This window comes from Actinia tenebrosa, unplaced genomic scaffold (genome assembly GCF_029948245.1).
Source record: "Actinia tenebrosa isolate PJP-AT-01 unplaced genomic scaffold, QUT_ActTen_1.0 PGA_scaffold14__42_contigs__length_11649687, whole genome shotgun sequence".
In the NCBI taxonomy this organism is placed as follows: domain Eukaryota; kingdom Metazoa; phylum Cnidaria; class Anthozoa; order Actiniaria; family Actiniidae; genus Actinia; species Actinia tenebrosa.
The window spans coordinates 382,844-408,945 of record NW_028292574.1 but is presented as its reverse complement, the minus strand read 5'-3'; the positions used below and the strand labels follow the sequence as shown (position 1 = coordinate 408,945).

Below are 26,102 nucleotides of genomic sequence, written 5' to 3'. Positions count from 1 at the left end.
TTTTTCAGGCAATTCTTTCCGTGTATTTTTGAATAGCCATCGCAATGGTGTTATTTTCACACGTGAAAATAACATGTTATTTTCACGTGTGAAGATATCAATTTTTCGAAATAGAGAAAAATAGATATTTCATTGGTAATTATATAATAAAAATTCTTATCCAGTGGATAAGTCAATGCTGTTATGTAATACATTTTTCCACCAGATAAGATTTATCCATTGGATAGTGCTATCCACCCTTTGTACAACTGGACCCATGGGTACTCTGGGCCACCAAGGAAGATGAACTATTAGAAACATACTGTTGTAACAAAAGGAATAGAAGACCTGTCCCACACCTCCCTAAGAGACTTCCTACTTCAACACTAGCTTACTTTCGGGATGGGGAAGCGAAAGGACTTCTGTTTTCTCAGGTTACTGGTAAAACTTGGTAGGTTTTTTTAGTACAAGCAACAAGATAAGTGTTTTTAGAAAACATTTAATAGGTAACTTAAATCAAAATATTAGGTCCCTATCTATATACGAACTCCCAAATTTGTGCCTGGATGATACGTACTGTTACCATTCTCATTCCCAGAGCCTGTGCTAGCCTGCTCTAGCTTCGCGCCTTGCCTTCCCCTGGCTGGCAATAGCGCAGGCTCTAGGAACCAGAATGTACTGTTACAATATTCATGTTTCATATTGGCTATACTTGGGCTTCCTGTGATTAAAACTACATTACTTTTGAAATTCACTCCTTAACATTTTACGAGGCTGCATTTCTACTGGTCAGTGCCAAATACTATTGCTTCTGAGCGCGGATTTTAGTGCTCCAATGAAAAAGTGGTATCTGGATTACCTTGCAATTTTTGAGCCAACGAAGTAACAGGCTCAGATAGCGTCGCCATCTTGAAAGGCGACCGCCCCTTCGCCAAAAAAACAGTGACGTAAAATGAGCCTATGAAATGGCCCCATTTAGTTCCTTCGGGCAACAGTTTCACAAGTATGTTTTTTCTAGACCTTTTAAGAAAAATATCCAATTGAATGTCTCAAAACTTTTACCTTATTTGGTCAAATTTATAATGACGTCATGATACAAACGCTACCAAAGTATGCGTAGAAAACTTCCGAGTCACTTTAGGAATGAAGATTCGTAAAAATGTAGATCTATATATATCTACGCGTTTTAGAAAACGATTTAAACTCCATACGATATTTTTGCATCCGTAGTGATCGCATGAACGCGTATAACGAAAACAAATTGAGTGATCGAAAACACCGGGGGTAGGGGGGAAATTGAAAAAATATCTCTTAACATTATATTACAGTTGCTGATGATTATGTTAGTTTTCAAGAGTTTTTGAAAATGGTTAAAAAAAATGCATTCTGATAAGAAATACCTTGATCTATTTATCTTAATTTTCTCTTTCTTCATCAAAAACCTCCTTAATGAGACATTGTAATTTAGTAATTGATATTTGCTGTATTGTATTAATTTCTAAGTTACTCTCCTTAGTTACCTAATTGTACCAATGAATGATTATTCGCTACATAGGCTAAGACAGCTATAAGTTTACATTATTTGAATATGCCAGTCGAAAAAAGGCGGGTTACCATGTTGAATGAACTTCGTCCAACATGGTCACCCTTCTCTAAATCCCTTAGATATGATTGCAAACCAGCAATATTTTTTACTATATTTGTTGGTAACGAACCTTTGTAGAATAAATTCCATAATTAAAAAACCATTACTACACAACGCCACTCAGACGCATGTGTAGTCCATATCCATACCAAAAACCGCGACGGAAAAGTCGGCAGACGCGTGCGGAATCTAACTCTGCAAAGCGCGCGAAAAAGACTACACATGCGCATGCTCTTTGCGTATTATCTTTGCATTCCAGTTCCCAAGTCCCAGTCTTCATTGTAATAAAAATCCTATTTGTCGTTGAGTTTAATATTGTTTTTTTCTTCCAGTGCATGACAAGGCCAGCGTCGGTACGCATCTTGACAGACGCAGCTTCTGTTTCACGAACAGTCTGCCTGACAGCACTCATTAGGTTCTCAGCACAGCCAACCAATGTCTCTGTTGCTTCACGATCTTCCTCGAGTTCTGCGGTAGAAGGAGGGCATTCAAAGTATTAAAAAAACACAGGAAGCCCACAGCAGATGAGGGGCAGTGTTAGTGTTATTGGGCCCTGTCAGTCTTAAAGACTCAGAAAGGAATTCTAAGAGTCATTCGACAAGCGACAAAATACTCAATAGACCCGTTTCGAATTGCAAATTACCGCTGTGTTCCTTGATTACAGACTCATTTACACAGGGTTAGCCTCGTATCAGTGTTTAAATATTCACAAATACCAAAGGTAAAGTAAAGAATGCACAACTTCAACAATACAAACATTTTGAAACTCGACGGGCCTTGACTGGAACACGTGAATATTGTGCACAAACTCGAGGCTAACCCTGTGCAAATGAGTCTGTAATCAAGAAACACAGCGGTAATTTGCAATTCGAAACGGGTCTATTGCGCGTGTTGGTCTTTCTTACCTTGAGACCCAATCATGGTGGCTTTGACTGTAGACACGATCTTGAGTTGGGTACTAATGGTTGGGATTCGATCAATGGTTTGCTGCATTGACTATCAAAGAAAGGTCATTGGTTCATTAACAAAGGTGCCTCTTTTAATTGAACTGAATGATGGGTTCATTACATATCATTACGCTTTACATTTAGGAGCTGGGTTGTCAGACCGGAGAGTCTTTCGCAAAAAAGTCTTCAAAGATTTTTTGCGCTGAGCGAGGGACTCTATTTTCTATTCAAAATTACTTTGCATTTTCTTGGGAAGAACCGCGTTTTAAGTTCAAAACGAACGAACAGCCAAGAATTCCCACATGAAAACATTCCATGTTTTCTCTCCACAACAGAAAATCTGTAGCGCGCGGAGAACTAGATAAAGTTGTGCAACAAACTGCACGACTATGTTTCCCCTATTACTACGTTTTACCAAGAATCTAACGGTATTTTACGATATCTTTGCTCTACCTACCGCTTTTAGTCTCTTATCAGAACATTTCTGACAAGCTCGGTTACCAAATTTCACGATTTCCTTGCTCGCGGTAGCAATCTCCTTGGCCAGTTGAATCAACTCTTTCTTAGAGTGAGGTTCGCCTTCTTCTTCATCTCTGTTGACAGAAAACAATTGACAATCGATAGTATGTCCTTTGTAGAATGCATACATTTCATATCCGTAAAAAAAATTAGCTAAAAAAATCGTACAAATTAATGCAAAGTTTAGTAGGTCTACGGTCTTCTGAGGTATACCGAGAGAGCATAAATAAGAGAGGGAAACTTCTTGTGGCGCGCGCCATGTAAATTTCCGTTTGGGCTATTTTAAGTACCCGGATGCAGTTTAAATTTCGCCTTACCCTCCTCCCGTGCGTCAACTTCTTACAAAGTTTTTTAACGGGTATATGGTATGCACTCTAGTATTCCTAAACTAACGTAATTTTAATGGCGTGCCGCAGGAATCGTGCGGCCGAGGTTGTTGCCTTACCTCATGAACTTGGACATCTTGGCAAAAAGAACGGCCATTCTTTTAGCCGCTTGTATCATGTCGTTTCCTTGTTCTTCCCACTTGAGGATTTCTTTGTGCAGGTTACTCGCTGCCATCTGAGAAACGACAAGACAAAATAGTCTCAATCACGTGATGGTAGCCATATTGGATGAACGGGACATTTACACGTGATTGTGAATTCAATATCAAAATTTACTCTGCTCATAATTGATGTTAACAAAACCCTTACCGCCATTCTGTTGTCTTCTGGTGGACTCTCCAACATGCTTTGTAGATTCATGTCAATTTTGGGCTCCATCGCGGGTGGGGGAGGTCTGGGTGGGGCACTCGTTGTCATCTCCCGTGGGAGTGGGGGACGGGGAGGTGCTCTCTCTCCTAAATTACAAATAAACGTAACGATATCAAACAACTTGACCTGAGGTAGAGGTTATTTCACTTTGGAGGATGGGGTGGGGTTATAATATCTGAGGGGGGGGGGGGGGGAGGGGGTCGGCATCACTTATGTCGATGCTTAGACCCTTCCTCTCTCGGGAAAGTGTTGGCAGCACGTATCTCATATTCCTATGGGAGAGGGGGATGATAATATTGCATACTCACTCTCATGAAGGCTCAGATCTTCCATTTCTGGGGGAGGGGGTGGAGGAGGTGGTGGAAAGTCCTCATCATCAGATTGTGTTGCTCTATCAATAAAGACTTTGCGTACTTCACCTACGTTCCTTTGAACCTAAAAACAATTCAAATATCACGTAAATATTAGGAAACTAAAGGAAGGGACCAAGGGTTGAACCGTGTGAAACACCACACTTTGCGTTGATGTCACCTATTGATATTAATGTGCCAACCAGATATCTATTGGCTACTGTAACAAAGAGATCTTTTGTTTTAATGGTTGGCAAATTTGATTGACAAAAGATTCCTGACGTCAATGTTTGTAAACAGTGAATATCGCTGATTCATTTGTGGTGTGGATAGCTAAATAAAGCTAAATAATAAACTGGCAGACTTATTCGAGGCAGAGCAAACCTGTCCTGCAGTGAATGGAAGAATTCTCTTGTAGGACGTTAGCTTTTGTCAAAGAGGTGGCATTTTTAACGTACCCTTCTCATGGCCGCTCTAAGTCTCTCGTGGCCCTGTTTGTCTTTGATGTTTGAAACCACTGATTTGGCCTCGATAGCAAGAGGTGCGATCACTAGAGAAAGAATGACATCAAATTAATAATAATCGCAGTAATAAAGCCACTTATACGATAACCGTTCTTATGGGAAGCCATTTCAATGTTACGGTATGTTGTACCGTGTACGTGCTGTAAGTCAGTACCGTATGTTTCTCACTCATACGATAACCATTCTTATGGGAAGCCATTTCAATGCTATGGCATGTAATGACATCAAATCAATAATAATCGCAGTAATAAAGTCACTTATACGATAACCATTCTTATGGGAAGCCATTTCAATCATACGGCATGTCGTACCGTGTAAGTGTTGTTAGTCAGTACCGTACGTGTCCTACTCATACGATAACCATTCTTATGGGAAGCCATTTCAATGTTACGGCATGTCGTACCGTGTAAGTGTTGCAAGTTAGTACCGTACGCTTTCCACTCATACGATAACCATTCTTATGGGAAGCCATTTCAATGTTACGGCATGTCGTACCGTGTACGTGCTCTAAGTGAGTATCGTACGCTTCCCACTCATACGATAACTGCTCTAGCAATTTGTAACAGTTTGACGAGGTTTTATAAAAGATAGATGTTGGTTTTTTTGGTGGTCTTACCATCTTGGATATTCCTTGACATTTGTTCCAGTTTAGCACGAAATTCTGGATCCTCGGTGTTCTCGGCCTCTGCGTTGACCAGCTTTGCGATGCGCTGGGCCATGCGAGCAATGTTGCTTGTCTTAGCAACAACCAACTGAAAGAAAACGATAAAATACATACATGAGCTATTAGAAAAAACATGAATATTAGTAGTTACCACATGAAGAATGTCGTTAAAGAGAAGAGGAAATAAAGGACAAGGAAAGAGAAAAAACGAGGGAACGAAAGAAAAAGAAAGAAAAGAAAAGAAAGAAAGCAGGAAAGAAAAACTTAAAAAAAAAAAAAAAAAAAAGAAAAAAAGATAGAGAGACAGACGGAAGAAAAAATTGAAATGAATTAATGAATAAACGATTGAATAAAAAAGAAAGTTAAAACGTGTGGCGCATGCTATTTTCTGTCAACCGCGACCATTTGCGCATCACCGGCTTCGCTATCCCAAACACTGAAGGTTCAACGTCTCCCTGTTACAGAATCTTTGTATCACATACCTGAGGGTTCTCCTGTGAAAGCGCATTATCACAGGCGAGGACATCTCTGTTGATGGCTTCCTCTGAAAATAACCAAGATAAAAAACGTGAAATTGTCTGTCCTACACACTGCATGATTATGCAGTATTTGGGTCAGCGGTACATCAAAAAGTTACACCTCATTGGCTGAGAGCTATCCCATTGTAAATCACGTTACTGACTATTTCATCAGACAAAATATTACGTGCGCCATGGACTTCTGTCCAAAGTATTGATGCTGAATGTAGTAATGCGTGTGATGGGAACCCCACGGAAGAGCCCCCCTGTACTGGGAGTTTTGGTTGTAAAATATAAGTTTTTAAAAGTTTTTTATGTTGTTAAGTCTAGAGCAAAAGTTTCTAAAAGAAAAAATGGGAGAATTTTGGAAACGTATGCAAACGAAACTGCAAGCTCTAAGATTCCGAACAGGATAAAACAGGTTTGGCATCTTTCACCAAACAGGCTAAACAAGAATGTCTTGGTTCATACCACAAGCTTCAATAAGCTGTAAAGTGTCTGCAGTAGAGTCAATAGAATTAGCCAGTTTTGTAGTTTCCTGAACCCATTCATCCTTGAGTTTCTCGAAATGTTCTCCAGCCGCAGGTTCATCTGGGTTATCAAGAAGAACTTTTGCAGCATGAGATACTTGTGGGGTTAGTTCTTTCATCTGTTGAAGGGATAATATAGTGTATGAATGGAAGAAAAAGTGTGAAAGATATAGAGAAGGGAAGAGTGCGCACCACTCTTTGAGTTCTCTTTCCTTGTAGATTGAGCTTTGAATCACTGATGGAGAGAGGGGAATAAACTGCGCAACGCTGTGTGATAGAAGCTTTTTACTTACATATTGTGCTGTTTTTCTAATATCTTCCAGAGATTTCTTTCTTGTTGTGCTCGAATTGTTGGCAAATCTAAAAGCAGTGTCGGCCATTTCGTTGGCTTGATGTTCAAAGTTACCAGCTTTGGTTTCAAAATCAGCCTCACGATTCGGTGTACCTGTAAAAGCGTACAACAAGTTAAAAAATAAGTTTCTTTTTCGTATCAAAGTCGCAATAATTAAGAGCTCAGAAATATTGATAAGCCACGAAATATGACAATAGATAAAATTGGGCTCCCTGTGCTTTGAAAGATTCAAATTGTGAAATAGAGCAGGTGCATGTTACGTCATTGCTGCCATCTTTGTTGACGATAACAAAGCATTCCTCATTAGCTTCTCTTGTTAGATCAACCAAGATGGCGGCTGTTTTATTGTTATCATATCTCAAGGGATTTTGAGTCACATGGTTGCACACACTCTATAGCCCTTTTTACCGATATATAGCGGCCATCTTGCCCAAATTTAATCATTCAAAGCACAGGGATCCCAATTCAATTTTTAAAGCATTACCTCTTGGAGCTTTAGCCGCCCTCTCAAGTTGTTTTATCTGTCCTGTTGGGTCAACGAAGTTCTGAGCCACTTGATTAGCGATGGCTCTTTGTGTTTGACGGTGCAGTTCGTCTAGTTTGTTGCTCAACTTGTTGGCTAAGGCATAGGCTTGAGGTGAGTTACCCTGGACACAAGACAAACAAACAAATCAATGACGAGCCAAATTCACCTATGGCCTGTGCACCATAAAAAACTCTCGATTTCAGCACAACCTGAAACAACCTCTGGACTTATCTAAACACGGCTAACTCACAGATCGCATTGGAATTTACCTTAGCTTGCTAAAATTAGATTTTGCGAAGGGAGGAAAACTGGAGAACTGGGGGAAAACCCTTCAAATCAAGGGAGAGACCCAACAAACTCTACTCACATGTGATGCCCAGTTCAGGAATAGAACCCGAGACCCCAGGGGTGAGAGGTGAGTGCACTACCACTGCACCACCCTTGATTCCCTGAGTAAAAGCACCCTCTATTACTTATCAGGTGTGTCTCGAGAATGCGAGGTTACATTGAATTGTAGTTGTTCTGTTTCTTACCAATCCCCGTCTTTTTAGGTCCGCCAGTTCGTCAGTGAGTCTTTCAACCTCGTTACAGAGTTTCAAGAGCTCCATTCGTTCAGGTCCCGAGGATTTGTCAGCGATTTTTCTCGCGTCATTTATGCATTCGCGGATTGCTTTTTCACCTACAACAAAAATATTCAATTTCTATTAACTAATCAAAGTGTACGACTTCACCAGAATCCTTTCCTTTCCCTTCGTTTTCTTCCCTTTCGTTCCCTTTTCTTCCCTTTCCTTCCCCCTTTTTTTTCTATTATTTTCATTTTTCTTTTCTCTTTTTATCGTCGAAAGTAGTCAAATCTTCTTAGGCTCAGGTCAAACGTGGAACTTCGCATGAGCCGAACCTAATGGATAGCAAGCGTTCTTCTATGACGTGATTAGGTTCGACTCATGTGAAGTTCCACGTTAAACCTTAGTCTTATCAGCCTTCCTCTGCTAGGACCATCTCTTTTTCCCCAGGGGGGGGGGGGGGGGGAAGGAAGTTCACAAGTCTTACCAAGTCCGGTATGATCTCCACTAGGGTTAGCGAGCCATTGTTGAGCCTGTTCCATCTTACCAACAAACGTGTTGGCAGGTTTTTTGATGCCACTGATCCCTTGATGGTGAATGGCTTCATCCATAAGGTTCCTTAAGACACCCAACTGCTTGTCAACTTCTCTGGACAACTCTAGTCCTCTTGGTGTTGTTCCCTATAATGATATTCATAGGTAGTTGGAAATATTTTAGCGTTAAGCCTAAAAAATGTATGCGCCATTAGGGATCGAAACCACAAAGGTGGTGCATTTGCAGCGCACAGTACCCACGTTTTCCAGTTTACCTTGCCTTGGGACCTGAGAGTCTCCAGTTCACTCATCAGCCGGTCTAAGTCATCACAACACCTCTGAATCTTGTTCTTCTGTGGGTCCTGACATACACTACCCATTAAACGACCTTGTTGGATGCATTCACGCACTGCTTGGTCACCTAATATGACAGCATATATGTGAGTTAGGTTCAGGTCAAACGTTGAACTTCACGTGAGCCCAACCTAATTGAAACAATGGATTACAAGGCGATCTTCTTTGATGTCATTAGGTTCGGCTCATGTGAATTTCAACGTTTGACATTCAGTTTAGTATGAGATTCCTTCAGGATCCAGACTGATGGGGAAACACCAGAGAACCTGGAGTAAACCCTCATGGTGAGGGAGGAGAATAAAAATGAACTCTATTCCCTCTGTGGCATCTGCAGAAACCAGCAATCCATGCTCGCTACTAAAGAAATAGGTCTTTCCAACTTGGGCGTAATGTTTTCCCATTTCAGACCACGTGTCATTCTCTTGAGAATGAGATCCTTTGTTTGGATTGTATCCACATTCATGTGCCTTCTCATGCGTAACCATTAAACAAAAAGATGCTACTGTAGAGAATGACACATGGTCTGAAATGGTAAAAAATTATGCCTAAGGTAATGAGGTTCATTTAAGACGAGAAGAAAATTCTTGAGCTTCAATACCTAAGCCACCAGCATCACACGTTGGTTCTCCAATCCATTCTCGTGCTTTATCAAACTTGCTATCAAACACAGACACTGCTTTCTTCATGTCGTATAATGGATCATCTCCTTTGTTCTCTTCCGTCGAAGTCAGTTGCAATACTCGCATGATCTCGGTGATTTCAGCACAGATTTTGGTGATGATGAAGTTTCTGTTCTCTTGTGCTTCGGCACGACCAGCTGAAAGACAAATCCCATCTTAATGTACCTATGTTAATCCTAAAAATTAATTCTTTTGAACATATATCTACAATATTTATAATCGAACCTTGTTACTTACAGACATAAGTAACTGATATTTAATGGCTTTTCATAAACCAAGGTGCATCCATACTTTTTAGCTCTAATGACTGTAAATATTAATTTACCTAGGTAATCAAATCTGGAAAAATCTTTTCACATGCTCGTTTACTCAACTCCAAAAGCCTAGATAATATTAGGATATTACTAAACTATTAGTGGGGATTTTCATACCTCCAAGGGGTGTCTTGACAAAGGCCTTCATAGCAGATATCAATAGTGGAACAAGATGCTTAATTTTTCCAATACAGGATTTTAAAATATCTCTGTGTTCATGATGAGTAAGCTCCTCTGCTCTTTCTTCCACTTGTTTTGCAAGAGAAGTCGTTCCTGGAGTCAGATTGGTGACAAAAGTCACCAGGTCCGTCATTTCTTCTACCATTTCAGCTACAGGGAAATACTCCAACAAGCTCTTACAGACATGGAGAATTCGTCTTACTTCTGCTTCGTCGAGGGTCAAAAGGAGAGCAGAGGTTCCAGAAAGAATCCCTAAAAAATATCAAAGAAACAAGAGAACATTATAGCTTTTTAAATCAACATTCCTTCTTTTGTGATAAGATGAATGATTGGATGAGGAATCTCAGAATTTATTCGTACCCTGCCCAAGAAGTGGGTGGGGGAAATTGGAATTTCCAAGGGGTGGGGAGAGTCTGAGGGTATAGTGTGCATCTCATTATTGGAAATTCACATGAAATTCTTTTCATCAATTATTCAGCTTTTAAAAGGGTACAGATAGTCTTAATGCTTAATAAGAAAATGTGCAACCTCTAAAATTCGACTTATGCTTCTGAATTCTGAGTTTTGAGTGATTTTTGTTTTGGAAAATCAGGAATCGTATTCTGGAATGGTGGCTGGGACTGGACTTCGGTGTCTGGATTGTCCGGATCGTAAAACGTTTTTTTACACTGAATTTGCAGCTTTTATCCTATAATTTGTATTTTGATATTCATAACTAGTAACCTTATGCTAAAATTTTGCCAAAAAAATAGGATTTTTAATTTTTTTTCACGACTGTAAAACATTACGGTATATATAAGGCTGGAATTTTTTGCCTCTTGTCTGATCATCCTCCAACAGTCAAACATTTTAGTATTTTTGAGACTTTCAAGTGTTACCAATGTCTCGTGTGGTGAAGACATAATGCTTTCCAGGGTTTTATGGTTTCTGCATGTGGTTATGGCCCACAAGTTTATGCCTTGTGCTATTAAGTCCTACCCTAATAAAATCTTTATTATATATAGTTGAATGAGTGTCATTGACAAACAAACACTTGTATTCGTGTAGTTTCATTAAATATCCATACCTCACCAATGAGAGAGGATTGGAATTTCCAAGGGGTGAGGAGGATCATTGCTTTAATCATCAAGCTTTATGTGGTAGAGAGACATGGATATTTTCTGGAACTACACAATAAATAGTTAAAAATTTGGATTTAACTTTAAAATATCTTGAAAATGGATGGAAAATCGCTTTGATAGTTGTAAGCAAAAAGTGTAAAAACAGAAACAAAATTTGAGATCTATTCTTCTTTTCTAGGATAAGGATTTACATCACACTTGAAGGAGTTTGGTATCAGATAAGATTAATCAAAAAAGGATGGTCAATAATGGAAAACAGATGCCAAGATAGCATTGTTAAGAAATAGAAAAGAATATAACTACCCTATTTCATATATTGTGTAGTTCCAGAAAATATCCATACCCCACCCATGGAGGAAATTGGAAATTCTGGTGGGGAGGGGGGTCAGAGAAAGAACAAAATTGCAGAGTTTGTATGGAAGAAAATTGGAAGTTCCTGGGGGTATATTGCATGTCCATTGAAAAAGTCACACCATTATAGGGTTATAAAGCTACCTCTTGCACCATCGATTAGCTTCTTCCTCGCAACAGATGAGTATGGGTCGTTTTTAAGTATCTTGGCTGCTTCCACCAGGAATGTTGATGATTCTTCAACCCTTGTAAATGCTAATGGCATCTCTTGTCTTAGGATCTTGTCTTTACTATTTGCTGCTGTTTGCTGTCCAACCTGTGATTTTGTTTACAGTGCACAAGAACAAAACAATTTTTGTAAAAATGTATTGACAAAATTCTTCCCACTTTGACATTATTTTACATGGGAATGATGTCACATATAAAAGATCTATTTGTTTCAATAATACTTTTTTACCCCATGAGCAGAAGTAATGTTTTCTAACCAACTAGCTACAGGAAAAGTTTGACTTCCCAAATTCAAAATTATTGGTAAAAATATAACTATTATTACCAGCAAATATTTAATGTATAATCTTGGAATACCTTAACCAGGTTGGCAACTGCAGCGCCGACAGCTTTGATTGGTGCCGAAAGATCTGGCATTGCTCGTCCATCTTCTCCTTCTTCATGGAAAATGACAAGTTGAGAAACCTGTGGTAGAAAAATAAAACATGATATAATAAATAGAGGATATTACATGGGCACGCGGAGATACGAATTTTATCTTCGAGTGTTCAATTGATATCTTACGAGTGAGCGCAGCAAACGAGTGAGATATCTAAATTGAACACGAGAAGATAAAATTCGTATCTCGAAGCGGCCATGTAATGTTCTGTTTATTATATAGGTATCGATGAAACTTAAATAAAACAAAAGCTCAAAAATTCTTTATTAAAATAGCAAGCCAATTCAACAGTGATATCTTCGAGTGTGAAAGATATGGTATCTTCCACTGGTGAAAGATATCAAGTTTTCGACACTAGAGAAAACCTGGTATTTCATCGATATCTATATTATAAACTAATGTAAGGAACTTATTTAATTTATGGGGATGTTGTTTGAACCTTTCAAACCATATGTTTTTCCCTTGAGTAGCATCTCTTTGTTTACTAGAGATGCATCAAATGTGATGACAATAATGATGATGATGCTAATAATCTTCAGGTATAATATGACTCTTTTAATAGACATGATTCGGCAGTCCTGCTGCCATCATCAGTGGATAATGATCACAAAGCTAACTTAGTTATATATAGCTGATTAAAAAAAATTAAATGAATATGCATGTAAGTGATTACAATGTTATACAATGTGGAAAAACAATGGAATGAAATCAAATGGAAAGACAAAGGTTAATGTGTTTGACTGTAATTACATGCATTAGAGGCTCCCGCACTCCTTTTTATAAGAACAACGAAAGTGACTTTCTATTGGACTTTAGCATTAATACTAACCTTGCCGATATTAGATAATTTTAGACTTTTTTATAATGCTTGTTTTTCATTTTGTTTTTTTCTAGTTTTTTGTAAATAGTAACTTTTTCTCTTTAAATTTTCACAAAGTACATAATGTAAATATTCTTTTATTATTATTATTATTATTTTAATGATTTACAAACTTATTATTATTATTACTCTAAATTTAATGTGTTTGACTTGACAATTATTGAGGGAAGGGTTTTCCCATTTGATGTATAACGCCTCTTTGATCTTTAATTAGCTGGAAGTCCGTGGGTGTGCCATCAAGAATCTTACAGGAACTTTAATACAAATAGCAAATATTATATATATACAAATATTATAATATATGATAATAATGATGATGGCAAATTAAAAATCAAAGTATATGAATGTTTTCTGAAGGACTGAAATTTGTGGAATGCAAATAATTAAGCTAAGGTTAAAAGAACATGAAATAAACAATCTGTGGCGTGTGAAATGTCATTTTGCTATTGGTATGAAGATATCATATATAATAGAACATTAAAGCTGTGATTTCTGTCAAATGCTTAAAAGGTTATGACATCTTAATCCACACAAAAAGAAAAAGATAAGCAAAGAAACTTTAACGTAAGATAAACTAGTAACTACGATAAGGAAAATGTTAGAAATTTCAAACAACATATATTAAGCATACTATGCATCATATTATATCTCATATAAAAATGGCTCTAAATTTATCTGATATGGACAAAAGCTTGAGGGTAAAGCCTATTGTTTTTGAAATACAATGCACCCAATAAGAAAAGGGATTTAATTTGTTTGCAGGAGAATTAATCAGTTTTCAGGATAGAAGTGGGTGACCTTCACTCAAAGAAATTTTTTTACAGTTGCTGCACTGTTGCCAATTGAGAAATTTTGAAGAAGTCTATAGAATATAAGTCTTTATTGTGTGTAATGTGAGAGAGAGTTTGAAATTTAAGTTGAAATTTATTTATATCCAAACAGTTATTGACAAAAATAAATAGATAACAAAAAAAAACAAAAAACAAAACATGACACCAATAAATAAAACAAGACTTATTTTTGTGGAAAAAAGTTAGGTTATACACCAACTTTCGAAGTGCTTGAGAGACAAGTAAACAATTAACAAATAAAAACAAATAAAAATTAATTATAATTTCCAAATTGATTTGTTGAGGTTTAATATCGAAACGCAAAGAATATTCTATCCTTCAAAGATTTAACCATCTTTTTCCAAATTTGGTGTGAAGATTAAGCTGTGGTTTTGGTGGGGTACTTGGTAACTGAATTGACATATCGTACTGAAACCATGCGAGCTACTATTAGTACTGTTATGTAAAAGATAAAAGTATATTGCATTTAATATATTCATACAGTAAACATATTTTAAAACTTACGAAAATGAAAATAAGTTTTAAAATGTCGCTGGAATAAAGTTTTAAATTAACTCTAAGAGTTCAAAGACATTATACAATAGGATAGGGTATTTATTTTAATTTCTTCTCGGAAAAGTTAGAGTAATATTTGGACAAACAGTAAGCCTTACTTTTTATGCACAAACAGCTGCTGTTTTCAAAATATAAAATAGTTATTTTTCAACGGCAAGTGTTGGTTGATTAAATGATAATGTCATGTGTCAATAGCCACAGGGAATCGTTATCAAAGTTAAAAGTTTCACCCTTGAAATATTTTTTGTCGATCCCTCGTGGAATGTCTGTCATATACTGTAAGACTGCACGAGAAAGAATCCTAACAAAACTTCTCTGGACGATTATTTTCATGCAATAGATTGACGCGTTTGGTGAATTTGACTGGAATATTTACGCATTCGAGGTATCGTGGAGAAAATTTATAGACCCAGGATAGCGGATCAGGGAATCGGTGTAGTTTTAGTGTTATAGAGACTGAGTTACTAAAGCTATCGACTGCTCTTTGCAGAACCACACATACCTGTTGAGCAACGGGGTCTAAGATGCTCTCAATGGTCTTAGTATGAAACACAGGCATCTTCAACGTTCCTCCTCAGATCACACAACCAGAAAATCGTTTAGAATTAAAAGGTAGACTGATTTACAAGCCGATTTTCAGTGCGATCGTCCACACCTCAAATTACAGTGTACCCAACCCAGGATAGTAAATACTCAACATTCTACGAGTGATTCACTCTAATTGGCGCCCGCGAGCTTCCGGTTTATTTTGCGGTCACTTCTATTCGGGTTTCTTCGGTTTTCTACGACTAAATATCGACTGGTTTCTTCAAATATTAAATCTCACATAACTATACCTGGTAATTACGATTTTTTTGAGCATAAATAGATATTTATTTGACTAGGGTTAAAAAAAACATAAGATATTTTTTATTTTACTTCAAGAAAGAAAAAAAATAGAGGTATTTTAGGAATTTTAGAAATTCTCGACCCAGGCTCCCGAAGTTACTTTCTTGACATTGGAGTCAAAATGGCGGACGGCGAGGTGGAAGAAGTGACAAAGAAAGAAGAAGAAGAGGAACAAGAAGAAACGACTGATGTCACTAGAGATTGCAAGCCAGATACACAAGAAATAATACCACAAGAAAAGGTACACTCTTCTCAAGCTTTTTTATTTCCGCCTAATTTGTTTGAAAAAATAGTTTTTATTGGCTAGAAGCTTACAACTGTCATTCAAAACAAAGAGAATTTCCCTGGATTGATACATAGAGCTTTTATCTGAGTTTTCTGTTGCTGACAATTCGATTTTTTTGTCAAAAAGGATATAGAAACAACAGAGAGCGTAGATGATACAGCCACGGACGTAGATGACGAGAAATCTCTCTTGGATACTGAGGCTTTAGAAGATTCCCAAGATTCTGAGGCTTTTATAGAAGAACAGAAATCTGTCAATGGCAGTGACTTGGCGGACAGTTACTGTGCTAACTTTGGAATGCTTGCCAGCAGCCTTGACGGCAGTCTGGGGAGTAGCCAAGGGAGTTTGCTGCAGAGCAGCTTGTTGCAGAGAAGTTTGACTGTCAGTAAAGGCAAAGATACAGGACAAAGAAAATCTTCCAGAGGGAAAAGAAAATTGGATAGCAGTCAGCAGTTTTCATCATCTAAGAAATCTAAAACGTAAAGTAATCTTCATTAGCAGTTGATATGAATTGTTGTTTCATTGGGATACCTGTGGTTTTGATTCCACAGGGAGCCCATTATGACATTAATAAGTAAGGTTGCATCACTTACTTGCCTCACTGCATATGCGTTCTGAATTTTACAGTGATTTACCAGCTTCACAGAAACTCCCACCACATGGATACCCATTAGAGCATCCATTCAATAAGGTATTTCTAAAACAAATCTATTCTTTGAGTTTAGGGATGTATAGCAATATAATGAAATTTCAAGCGTTTTTTCATATAACCTCAGAAATTACTTTAGAAGAACCCCAATCTCAAACTCAGAGCCCAGCTTCCTCTTGGTCAGTACCTTGGTCGTTTCTCACTTCATGTCTAAAAACTTTTAAGAAAGACCTTAAGACTCATTTGTTTAAACTAGCTTTTGAATTATAATTTATATATATTTTACAGCGCTTAGAGCCGACTTGTATAGGCGCTATATAAATCATATTATATTATTATTATTATTATTATTATGACCAAGAGGAACGTAGGCTCTGGGTACAAGATTGGGAGAACCCCCGTTGGCCCAAAATTTCCTATAGTATGTGATCATAGGCCAATATTTGAAGCATATCTGACACATCTATACACAGAATTGAAATATGGTGACCAATTTAAATAACTTTTTTTACTGACTAGGGGACTGATCATTTTTTAGCTGGGAGGGGTGGCTGGTTGAAAACAGGTTGACCCCTTATAACTTTCTGGCAACCCCCCTGAATCAACCAGTGTTTTTTTGGCTGACACCCCCCCCCCCATCCCCTCACCATACCTAGAGTGTAAGTCAAAGCCTTTTTTTGCCTGGCCCCCCCTTTGGAGTCTAAATTTTTCGGATGGCCTCCGCCTCAATTCCACCAGCTCTTCCTCCCAGCTAAAAAATTATTGGTCCCTAGCAATTGACTAACCTCCCATACAAGTAAAAACGCTGTTATGTTTCCATGTGAACACAAGGCTAATCAGCTGCTAGTCAGTGCAAAACAATAGTTATTCAAATTGGTCCTCTATTTCGTTTCAGTATATAAACCAAAAATAATACAGTGCTTTTTAAAGCAGACCCCTTATCAAAGCAATAGCTAGTTGCACGGTTAGCATTTTCACTAGCAATAGCTAGTTAAAATTTTCTTCTTATATGTTTTATAGTAAAATAATCCTCTATTAAATGGACACACTATAGAGAGGTTTTGCACCATCACATTACCGCAGCCATATTAAGACAGCAGAAACAATTGAATCCTTTTACTTGAAAAAGAATTCAACTCCCAAGAGTAAAGGGATTTTATTGCTCTGCCATCTTACTACAGGCGGCCCACATAATGGTGCAAAATCTCTATTAAGCAGACACCAAGCAAGGTCCTGAAGGTTTCCACTTGATACAAGCACCATTAACAGTATTGATTTTATTAATGTTGTAGGATGGTTATCGATATATTCTTGCTGATCAAGATCCTGTTGCTCCAAAAGCAAACTTTGATCAAGAATACTGGGCAGGGAAGCCTATTCCTGGGGATCTTTATCGCGTCAAGCTCCACACAGAAGTACTTTTATCTATGAATGACAGAGGTACATATCGCTAGCATTGAGAGGGTGAATGGAGGGCATTTCTTCCCTACCCCCTTCACTCCAAAGTTTACTTTCAGCACCAAAATTCAATTTATTCATGCAGGATTTCTGTGAATTTGGCAGGTAAATGATACATTGCCCTCCCACTATGATTGCAACCTCGCTACACCCCTGGTACATTTTTTTTTTTTTTCTTTTTTAATATCAAAATGTTTATTGATAAATTTACATCAAAATAATATACAATCTTGAAGGATGTACATGGAATATACTTATAAACAAAATCATTACATCAATAAACTATAAATAACATTACTATTACGAGAGCTACTATTTTTTTTTCCTATACCATATTCAACACTCCCTCCTCTCTAGCGCCAATTATAGTTCTTTTCTTTATTTTGGCTGGTTTGTCTTTCCAAATGAAATTAAACTTGATCTTATCTACTTCCGTAGCAAAGTTATTTGGGACCGGTAGAATGGACGCGTTATAAATAAGTTTTGACAACCCTAACATTTTAACAATATTAATTCTACCATAAAGGGATAGATTACGTTTTTTCCAAACATAGAGGGAGCTCTTTAGTTTTTTTAATTTTTCATAAAAAGTTAATTGATTGCTTAACTCGTTGTTATACGTAAAATAAATACCGAGAGCTAGAATGGGTTCCAAGGTCCAAGGGATGAGACGTTTTGCCCTTATCCAAGCCGATCCACATCACTTCGGTTTTATTGATATTTATTTCCAATCCCGAAATGGTTTTAAAGCTTTCTAATAGCTTCAGGAGATTTTGTATAGATTCTTCATTTTCCATAAAACATGTTGTATCGTCGGCGTATTGCGTAAGTTTAATTTCATTGCCCCTTATGTTGATGCCCTTAATTTCAGAGTTATTATTAATGGCATATGCTAACAACTCAACAGCAAGCGCGAAAAGTGGGCCGGACAGTGGACAACCTTGTCGAACACCTCGCATTAAAGAGAAAAAAATCTGAAGCATATCCGTTGTTTATTATGCAACTTGAGATGTCACTGTAAAACGTTTTAACCCAAGCGATTTATTGCGGACCAAAATTAAATTTTTTAAGAACGTTAAACATATAATCCCATTCTAAAGAGTCAAAGGCTTTTTTAAAGTCAACGAAAACGACTGCTCCAGGAATATTTAGCTTTAAAGTGTACTGCAGGATATCCGAGATTAATTGAATATTTTCTCCAATGTATCGCGATTTAACATATCCAGTTTGATTAGGGTTTATTATACAAGGCAATACCTTTTCTATTTTGTTAGCTACCCCTGGTACATATGGTATTAGCCATTCAAAAGTTGAGGAAAAATCTGGGTTGAGTTGCCATTGTATTGTGGAACTATGTTAGGGGACAAAATAGACACATCTTGGAAATATGTCCCCTATATATCAGTCCCACATGCACTGCTATGCCAATTGGATCCAGTTTTTTCCTTAACCTTGGATTGGCCAATAGATGTCTCACATTTTCATTCGTGGTGTGACAATGTTTTCCCAATTCAGCATGACAAACCTTCAGGGGATTCATTTTCTTTTGTTTTTACTCTTCGAAAAATTCATGAGTATCCCAAAGGATACGAAAGGAATAATGATGATATCCCAACAAGTTTCAAAGCAATAGCTCTTCATTCCCCCAGAGGTTTGTCACAGTGAATTGGGAAAACATTGTCACACTATGAATGAGGTCTATTATCATTAATGAGGCCTTTAACAAGCCGAATCAATTGTCTTTATTAGGTATGTATTTTATTTTTATATTTTGTCTTTAGCTCCACAATTAAAGATATCAGAAGACAGACTGTCAGTTACTGGGGAGAAAGGCTACTGTATGATAAGAGCTACTCATGGTATGAATGCTTCAAATTTATTGTGTAGTTGCAGATTACAGGGGTGGGGAGGGTCTGAGGAGGGTGTAACATGTACCTCATTACTAGTTCTTCACATGAAATTCTTTTTATCAAATTTTAAGCTTTTAAAAGTTATTAATAATCTCAATGCTTAACAAAAATATGCCCAACCTCTAAAATTTGACTTATGCTTTTAAATTTTGAATTTTGAGAAAATTTTATTTTGGAAAATCAGGAATCGTATCCTGGAATGGTGGCTGGACTGGACTTCGGTGAACTGGATTGTCCGGATCGCAAAACGTTTTTTACATCGAATTTGCAGCTTTTGACCCATAAGTTTTATCTTAATATTCATAACTAGTAATTTAATGCTAAAATTCTGCAAAAAAATTAAGATTAAAATTTTTTTTTCATTATTGTGAGACTGGATTGGAAAAAAAAAATTTTTGTCTGACCATCCACCAACAGTCAAACACTTTAGTACTTTTGAGACTTTCTTGTGTTACCAACGTCTTTTAAGTGTGGTGAAGGCATAATGATTTCCAATTTTTTATGGTTTCCACATTAGTTGAATGAATGTAATCATACACTTTCATCCATACCCCCCCCCCCCCCCCCCATGAAAAAAACCCAGGAATTTCCAGGGGGTTTGGAGGGTCTGAGGAGGGTATATTGTGTAGTTCATACCATTCCATACCTACTCCATGGATGGAAGCTTTAATTTTCTACTCCATTTTTGGAATGGGGTGTGGTCAAGAGGATTTGGGAAAAAAGGATATCGTAACATAAAGAAACTCAGTGCTGTAAAACAGAGGTGTCCATGACCTACATAATTTAATAGAAGGCTTGTTACCAAAAAAAAATTCAACTCCTAAATTCCAATTTGATCACGGAATGAGGGCCACAGGTTTGTTAGCCAATGGCTATTAAGTGCTACCCTCTTTTTTTTTTGTTATCAAATTCATATATTTATTGCTTTGTTTTAAATTCCAGGTGTTAACAGAGGTGCATGGTATTTTGAGGTGAAGCAAAAATCGTTTTTAATCTTAGACAAAGTCAGCAGAGATTTAGCTAAAGTTCCATGAACTGAATTTTGTGATATGCCATTTCTTTTCCTTGAGTTAATAAAAACCTTAGTTAAGGTGGCTGCCTACTTTTGAACGTTCAAATTGAGCCCACGAACCACTGAAAAATCTTCAAGATTTTATTGAAGAACCATACGCGTTTTGAGCTTCAACAGGGCAAAACCCTCAAATTTTTGCACGGGACTCTATATATTTTGATAGCTCATTCGAAAAAACTCCTAAAAATCTAGGTTATATCAACATTTTAGGAAAAGTTTAAATCAGGAACACGTGAAAAAATAGATTTTTGTAGGGATTTTTGTTCGACTTTATGAGATTTTTTAAAGTGCACATGAACCCTTCGACAATGCTTTCAGTACTGATTCTACATAAAGTAAATAGTTGAATGGTAAAATATTTCTTGATTTGAGTGATGCGTTTCTAAGTTATGAAGGTTTATACTTCCAATATGCTAATGAGTGTGACGTCTATTAAGGCTTAATCAAATATACAAAATCGAACTGGTTCATAGAAACAGTATTTAAAAAGCATCATTATTTTACTCATGGTTTACATGAAAGCTATTATGGCCAGCATTTAGTATTATTAGTTACAACAAAAACACTCAAATACCTTACCTGACGTCATCATCATTAACATATTGGAAGTATAAACCTTCATAACTTAGAGATGCATCACTCAAATCAAGAAATATTTTACCAATCAACTATTTACTTTATGCAGAACCAGTACTGAATGTATTGTCAAAGGGTTCATTTGCACTTTAAGAGCACCGAAATTACAAAATATGACAAATCAATGTATCTCCCTGTCTTTTTGTCGAAAATATCCATGTATTATTGTAGAATGATTGACTAGCCTTCATTCATGCAATCATATAGTCTGCAAATAACTATTATCTTATGAATCTTAATTTTTTTCTAATCACTTCCGGTGGCGCAATATTTACTCCAAAAGCTCGTGCGTAGGCTTCCATTAAATGCTGATTATCTAGAAAACGAGCTCGGGACACCCTATTTTTCTTTCCAGATTTGGAATCAGCATTAAATTTCAATTCAGAAAATCGAAGTTTTAAAAAAGCTTAAATCAATTTCCAAAAGTAGGCAGTCACCTTAATGCCATTTTTATTTTTAAAGATGAATGTAGAGGACATGCCAGATGATTCTGCTACTAGACTTGGTTGGTCAAGACTTTATGGTGAGCTGAGGTTTTTTTCTGCCCTCTGTCCGGGCTTTAGGCTTGGGGACCAGCCTCCTACTCAGCCCTATTTGTGTGTGTGTGTGTGGGGGGGGGGGGACAACCTCTGCTCACAGGGTAAAGGATATCATTAGCAATATCATGAAGAAGCCTCATGCAGCAACCCTAAGGACATCTTGGAGACTACTGTGAACTTGGATTTTAGGCTGAGGGTATAAAAATAAATTATATTGTTCTCTATACAGTTTGTGAAAAATACCTCAATTTGAGGGTTTTTCTCTGGATTCTCCAGTTTTCCTCACACCACAAGACCTAAAATGCTGAATTCTAATTCAATTTTTGAGTTAGCCATGCTTTGACTTTCATCAAGGCTAGGCTGTTTCAGAGTATCAATAAAATTTGAATGTTTTTTTTTTCTTCTACCAAATACTAAATTTCTTTCCAGGAAACTTGCAAGCACCATTAGGATATGATAGATTTAGTTTTTCCTGGCGAAGTAAAAAGGGAACTCGTTTTCATGAAAGTAGAGGCAAACATTACAGGTATGATGCAACTAACTTTTATATAATTTCTTTGGTCAATCATAACTCTTATGTGAGACTGATAAACAAGGTGCATTATGGTCTAGCTTGGGTACAAACAAAACCATACTGGTTCCCTATAGCTGTAATTGGTAGATCATCTAAGAAAGCCATGATTGCTATGATTACTTTTTTGTCTTTAATGCGATTCTTAATATTCTGCTAATTTCAATGGCTTGTTGTGAAATTGTTTTCTTGCTGGTGTCAATCAAAACTGATCAGTTGGTACCTTTTATATTTTTGACTTGCGGCAGTCAAAATCATATTCAGGGGTGGATCCAGGGGTGGTAAAAGGAGTGACTAGTCACCCCACTTTTGCTCAAATTTCTCAGTTTATCCTTAGCAACAGTCACCCCCCTTTTTCTAGAATTCCTGGTAAAACCCTTGAAATAGTCACCCTCTCCCCTTCTAAAATTCCTGGTTCCGCCCCTGAACTTTCAGTAAATATGCTTTATTATTTCTCGACAGTGATAGTGGTTACACAGTAGGAGATGTACTTGGCTTTTTCATTTACTTACCAGACAATAACAGACACCCATGTAAGTATTGAAGGCTAGAACTCTGATGTAGGGGACAGGGCTTAAAATAATGGCCAGACACCAGTCGACAATGTCCGGCCAGAACTGTCCCCCCAGAAAGATGATTGATAAAAGAAATAAATAAGGGAAGGTCGCAAAAATTTAAGCCTAGAACATAATGAAGGTATTAGTGAAATAAAAGTGTATAATAATTATTGATGTCTCATAAAACTTTTTCATCTCATTTATTTTTCATCCTCAGCAACATTTCTCCCTTCCACTTTTAAAGATCGGGTAGGTTCAGTTTATTTATCTGCCTTATCATTTTTTTTCCTATTATTGTCCTTTTTTTTACGAGGGTAGCACTTAATAGCCAATGGCTAACAAACCTGTGGCCCTCATTCCGTGATTGAATTGGAATTTAGGAGTTAATTTTTGTGGAGGGAGGAAAACTGGAGAACCCGGAAAACCCTCGAAGCACAGGAGAGAACCAACAAACAACTCTACTCATATACAACACCGAACCTGGTGGGACTCGAACTTGGGTTGCATTTATGAGGGGCAAGCGCTCACACCGCTACGCCACCCGTGCTTCCCGTATTTATCCCGATATCCCGATATTATTACCATGCCTGCCTATGTTTAGCTTTATTGTCAGTCTCATCTGATGGGAGAATGCATGTAATAACTTAGTTGCTCTATTCCTTCTTAGGCTCTTATCAAGTTCAAAAACTATCTTTATTTTGAAGAGAAAGATCAAGTAGATGAAGCTATTAAAGTAAGCTGAAAAATCCTTTATTGCTATACTTCAATCAGCTGATAAAAGGCTTTGAAAACTCTTTTCCCCCTCAAAATGCTGGTCAAACACTGACCACCATGTACTTTAAACCAGAAAGAAAAGAAAAAAAAATTGGAATTCATCTGATGCTTATTTTGCATTAGAAGGGAAATGCTAATGTGGAATTAGTTGAGATTTATATTTTTGTTTATCATTTAAACATTGATTATGATTTTTGTTATATTTTGTTTCAGAAACTAGCTACTTTATCAGGAAGTAAGGTAAGCAATTTTGATAGTTTCTCTCTTAAATTGCATGATAATTCAATGAAAAAATAATCAAATGTTGAACAAATAATAAATTATTCTTTACAGATTAAATTTTACAAAAATGGAGTTTGTCAGGTAAGGCTACTTTCTATTAGTGTTGTTTATTTACCTCAAGTTGGAATTTCTGACTTTTGAGTAGAAGAAAGAAAGTTGATTTCCAACTTCATGTTTTCTCCAATTCTAGGGTGTTGCCTTTGAGGATATCTTTGATGGGGAGTACTATCCAGCCATTTCAATCTACAAGAATGCTACAGTAAGTGGTTAATCTGAAACATCATCCTGCAGTCTTCTTGACTGATGATGATGATGATGATAAATATGATATGATGAATATGATAATTTTAATGATTGATGATGATGAATATGCTAATGATGATGATGATGATAATGATAGCAGAATGGTGATGGTGATGATGATGATGGTGAAATGGTGATGGTGATTATGGTGATGATGGTGAAATGGAGATGCTGCTGGTGGTGGTGGTGGTGGTGGTAATAGTGATGGTGGTGATAATGATGATAATGGTAATGATGACAATGATGAATGTGCATTACAGATGAATATATAATTTGATAAAGGTTATGATGTTGCCGATGACCTCTGATTATGAGGAATGTAATGATGAATGAGATGGTGAATAAGATGATGTTGATGGTGATGATGGTGGTGATTATGATGGTAATGATGATGGTGGTGATTGTGATGGTGGTGAATGTGATGCTTATAATCATGGCAGTGCCAATGACGATGGTAATGACGATGGTAATGATGATGACGGCTGAGGTTATAAAAAGTCTCGTACTTTCCTTACAGGTGAAAATAAACTTCGGCCCATACTTCCAGTTTCCACCCACCGATGAGGAGTTCAGACCAGTAAGCTTTTTTGGGGTCCTGTGTTTTAGTGCTTAGGTGGAGGGCAATGATGAAGGGCCTATGTTTTCAAGGCGAAGAGGACTAAGCTTTTGGTGCTTACTTGACATCCTGTCTGCTCTGTGTCATGTTGAGTCCCAACCTCCTTCTCGTTCCTCTCCCCCTCCCTTCTCTCCTTTCCTGGGTACTATACTGTTGATCTGTTACGGATACCTGTTACTTAGGGGATGCAAGTTTATCTGCAAGTCATCTCAGTTTCTTGAAGCCTAACTGTCTGTCTGTATCAGCCTACGTAATTATTGTGCTAATTTTTTCAGATGAGTGAGAGAGCAGGGGACATCATGGTTGAACAAGCATTAGCAGACAGCCTGTACCACGTCGAAGCTCTTGAAAAACCTGCCCAACTCACTGATAAACCCCTTCTTACAAAGCGAAAATAACAGCCTTTAATAGTCGACATGCATAGAGAATTACAAAATATTTAATACGAGTCAAGAAGCCCAGCTGCAGCCATCAAGCCTGACCATTAGTAGTTAATATATGTACATAGCATATGGACTATATATAAAGAAGAGTACTGTACTCAAGAGAAACGAGAGTCATAATCGATGACGTCGCTTGTTTGCCGCAGTATCCCGTGGCGAATACAGTAATAATAACTGTACTTTCATATCTATTCTATTTAGTTTGCTAGTTTTCATTTACTTTCGAGGTCTCTTTTCCCATACTTTTTGTATAAGTTTACAGAGTACACGATGTTACTAAACAAAATAGAGAAAATTAATTCGTTACTCCAACATACTTTATCGACAGAACTCTCCACTCCATGTAGGTAAAAAAAGCCCGAATTTTTTGAAGTGTTGTACTTAGTACTTCACTATCTTGAAGACGTATTCATAATAAATGCTGGAAAGGATTTCTGTGTTACGCAGTGCGGAATGATTGATCGTGAGTAGGATAGAAGTGCTTTGATGAAGAAATAGAAAACGTGTGCTGTTGTACTGTGTGCAGTTATAAAGCACGCGGGGGTTGGCAGAACGCGAGAGAAGCGTTAGGAGAAGCACGACGCGTAGCGGAGCAAAGGGCGCGTACAGTACAGAATGCAGTCTCTTGGGCCAGAGCAAAAATATAAAACAAAATTATATGATTGTTTTATGGACGTGGCTGGAAAAATTTCACTGTTGCTCAGATTTAAAGGTCAATTTTCACGAGCAGAAGGTTTAAAATTTGTGTATTATTCTTGAA

At 37.2% G+C, this 26,102-nt stretch overlaps 2 protein-coding genes across 2 annotated transcripts; one reads left to right on the top strand and one right to left on the bottom strand.

Moving 5' to 3' along the window:
- Positions 1–462: 462 nt before the first annotated feature.
- Positions 463–15,054, bottom strand: LOC116293823 (vinculin). Its single transcript, XM_031701303.2, has 20 exons — positions 14,861–15,054; positions 11,991–12,098; positions 11,550–11,721; positions 9,871–10,185; positions 9,358–9,576; positions 8,681–8,826; positions 8,360–8,552; positions 7,843–7,988; positions 7,268–7,430; positions 6,725–6,876; positions 6,373–6,550; positions 5,866–5,927; positions 5,336–5,471; positions 4,654–4,745; positions 4,154–4,280; positions 3,786–3,931; positions 3,536–3,651; positions 3,029–3,164; positions 2,530–2,620; positions 463–2,092 (listed from the first exon to the last, which is right to left on the bottom strand). The coding sequence occupies exons 1-20, from the start codon at positions 14,915–14,917 to the stop codon at positions 1,731–1,733; spliced, it is 3,117 nt and encodes a 1,038-aa protein (XP_031557163.2). The 5' UTR covers positions 14,918–15,054; the 3' UTR covers positions 463–1,730.
- Positions 15,055–15,350: 296 nt separating this feature from the next.
- LOC116293828 (set1/Ash2 histone methyltransferase complex subunit ASH2) lies at positions 15,351–25,773 on the top strand. The gene is made up of 16 exons (XM_031701309.2): positions 15,351–15,487; positions 15,659–16,011; positions 16,160–16,223; positions 17,474–17,621; positions 19,421–19,498; positions 20,492–20,520; positions 21,720–21,780; positions 22,226–22,322; positions 22,830–22,900; positions 23,142–23,173; positions 23,592–23,657; positions 23,912–23,938; positions 24,032–24,061; positions 24,171–24,239; positions 24,801–24,860; positions 25,175–25,773. Exons 1-16 carry the CDS (start codon positions 15,368–15,370, stop codon positions 25,295–25,297), a joined length of 1,428 nt encoding a protein of 475 aa, XP_031557169.1. The 5' UTR covers positions 15,351–15,367; the 3' UTR covers positions 25,298–25,773.
- The last annotated feature ends 329 nt before the right edge of the window (positions 25,774–26,102 follow it).

What these genes read in the sequence shown, in the direction of transcription:
- LOC116293828 (XM_031701309.2), top strand. Translation starts at nt 15,368, where the DNA reads ATGGCGGACGGCGAGGTGGAAGAAGTGACAAAGAAAGAAGAAGAAGAG. An exon ending in AGACAATAACAGACACCCAT is followed by an intron (nt 22,901 to 23,141) that starts GTAAGTATTGAA and finishes TTTCATCCTCAG; the next exon opens with CAACATTTCTCCCTTCCACT. An exon ending in CTACTTTATCAGGAAGTAAG is followed by an intron (nt 23,939 to 24,031) that starts GTAAGCAATTTT and finishes TATTCTTTACAG; the next exon opens with ATTAAATTTTACAAAAATGG.
- LOC116293823 (XM_031701303.2), bottom strand. Translation starts at nt 14,917, where the DNA reads ATGCCTGTGTTTCATACTAAGACCATTGAGAGCATCTTAGACCCCGTT. An exon ending in ACCTAAAAAGACGGGGATTG is followed by an intron (nt 7,431 to 7,842) that starts GTAAGAAACAGA and finishes TCTTGTGTCCAG; the next exon opens with GGTAACTCACCTCAAGCCTA. An exon ending in AAGATGTCCAAGTTCATGAG is followed by an intron (nt 3,165 to 3,535) that starts GTAAGGCAACAA and finishes TTCTGTCAACAG; the next exon opens with AGATGAAGAAGAAGGCGAAC.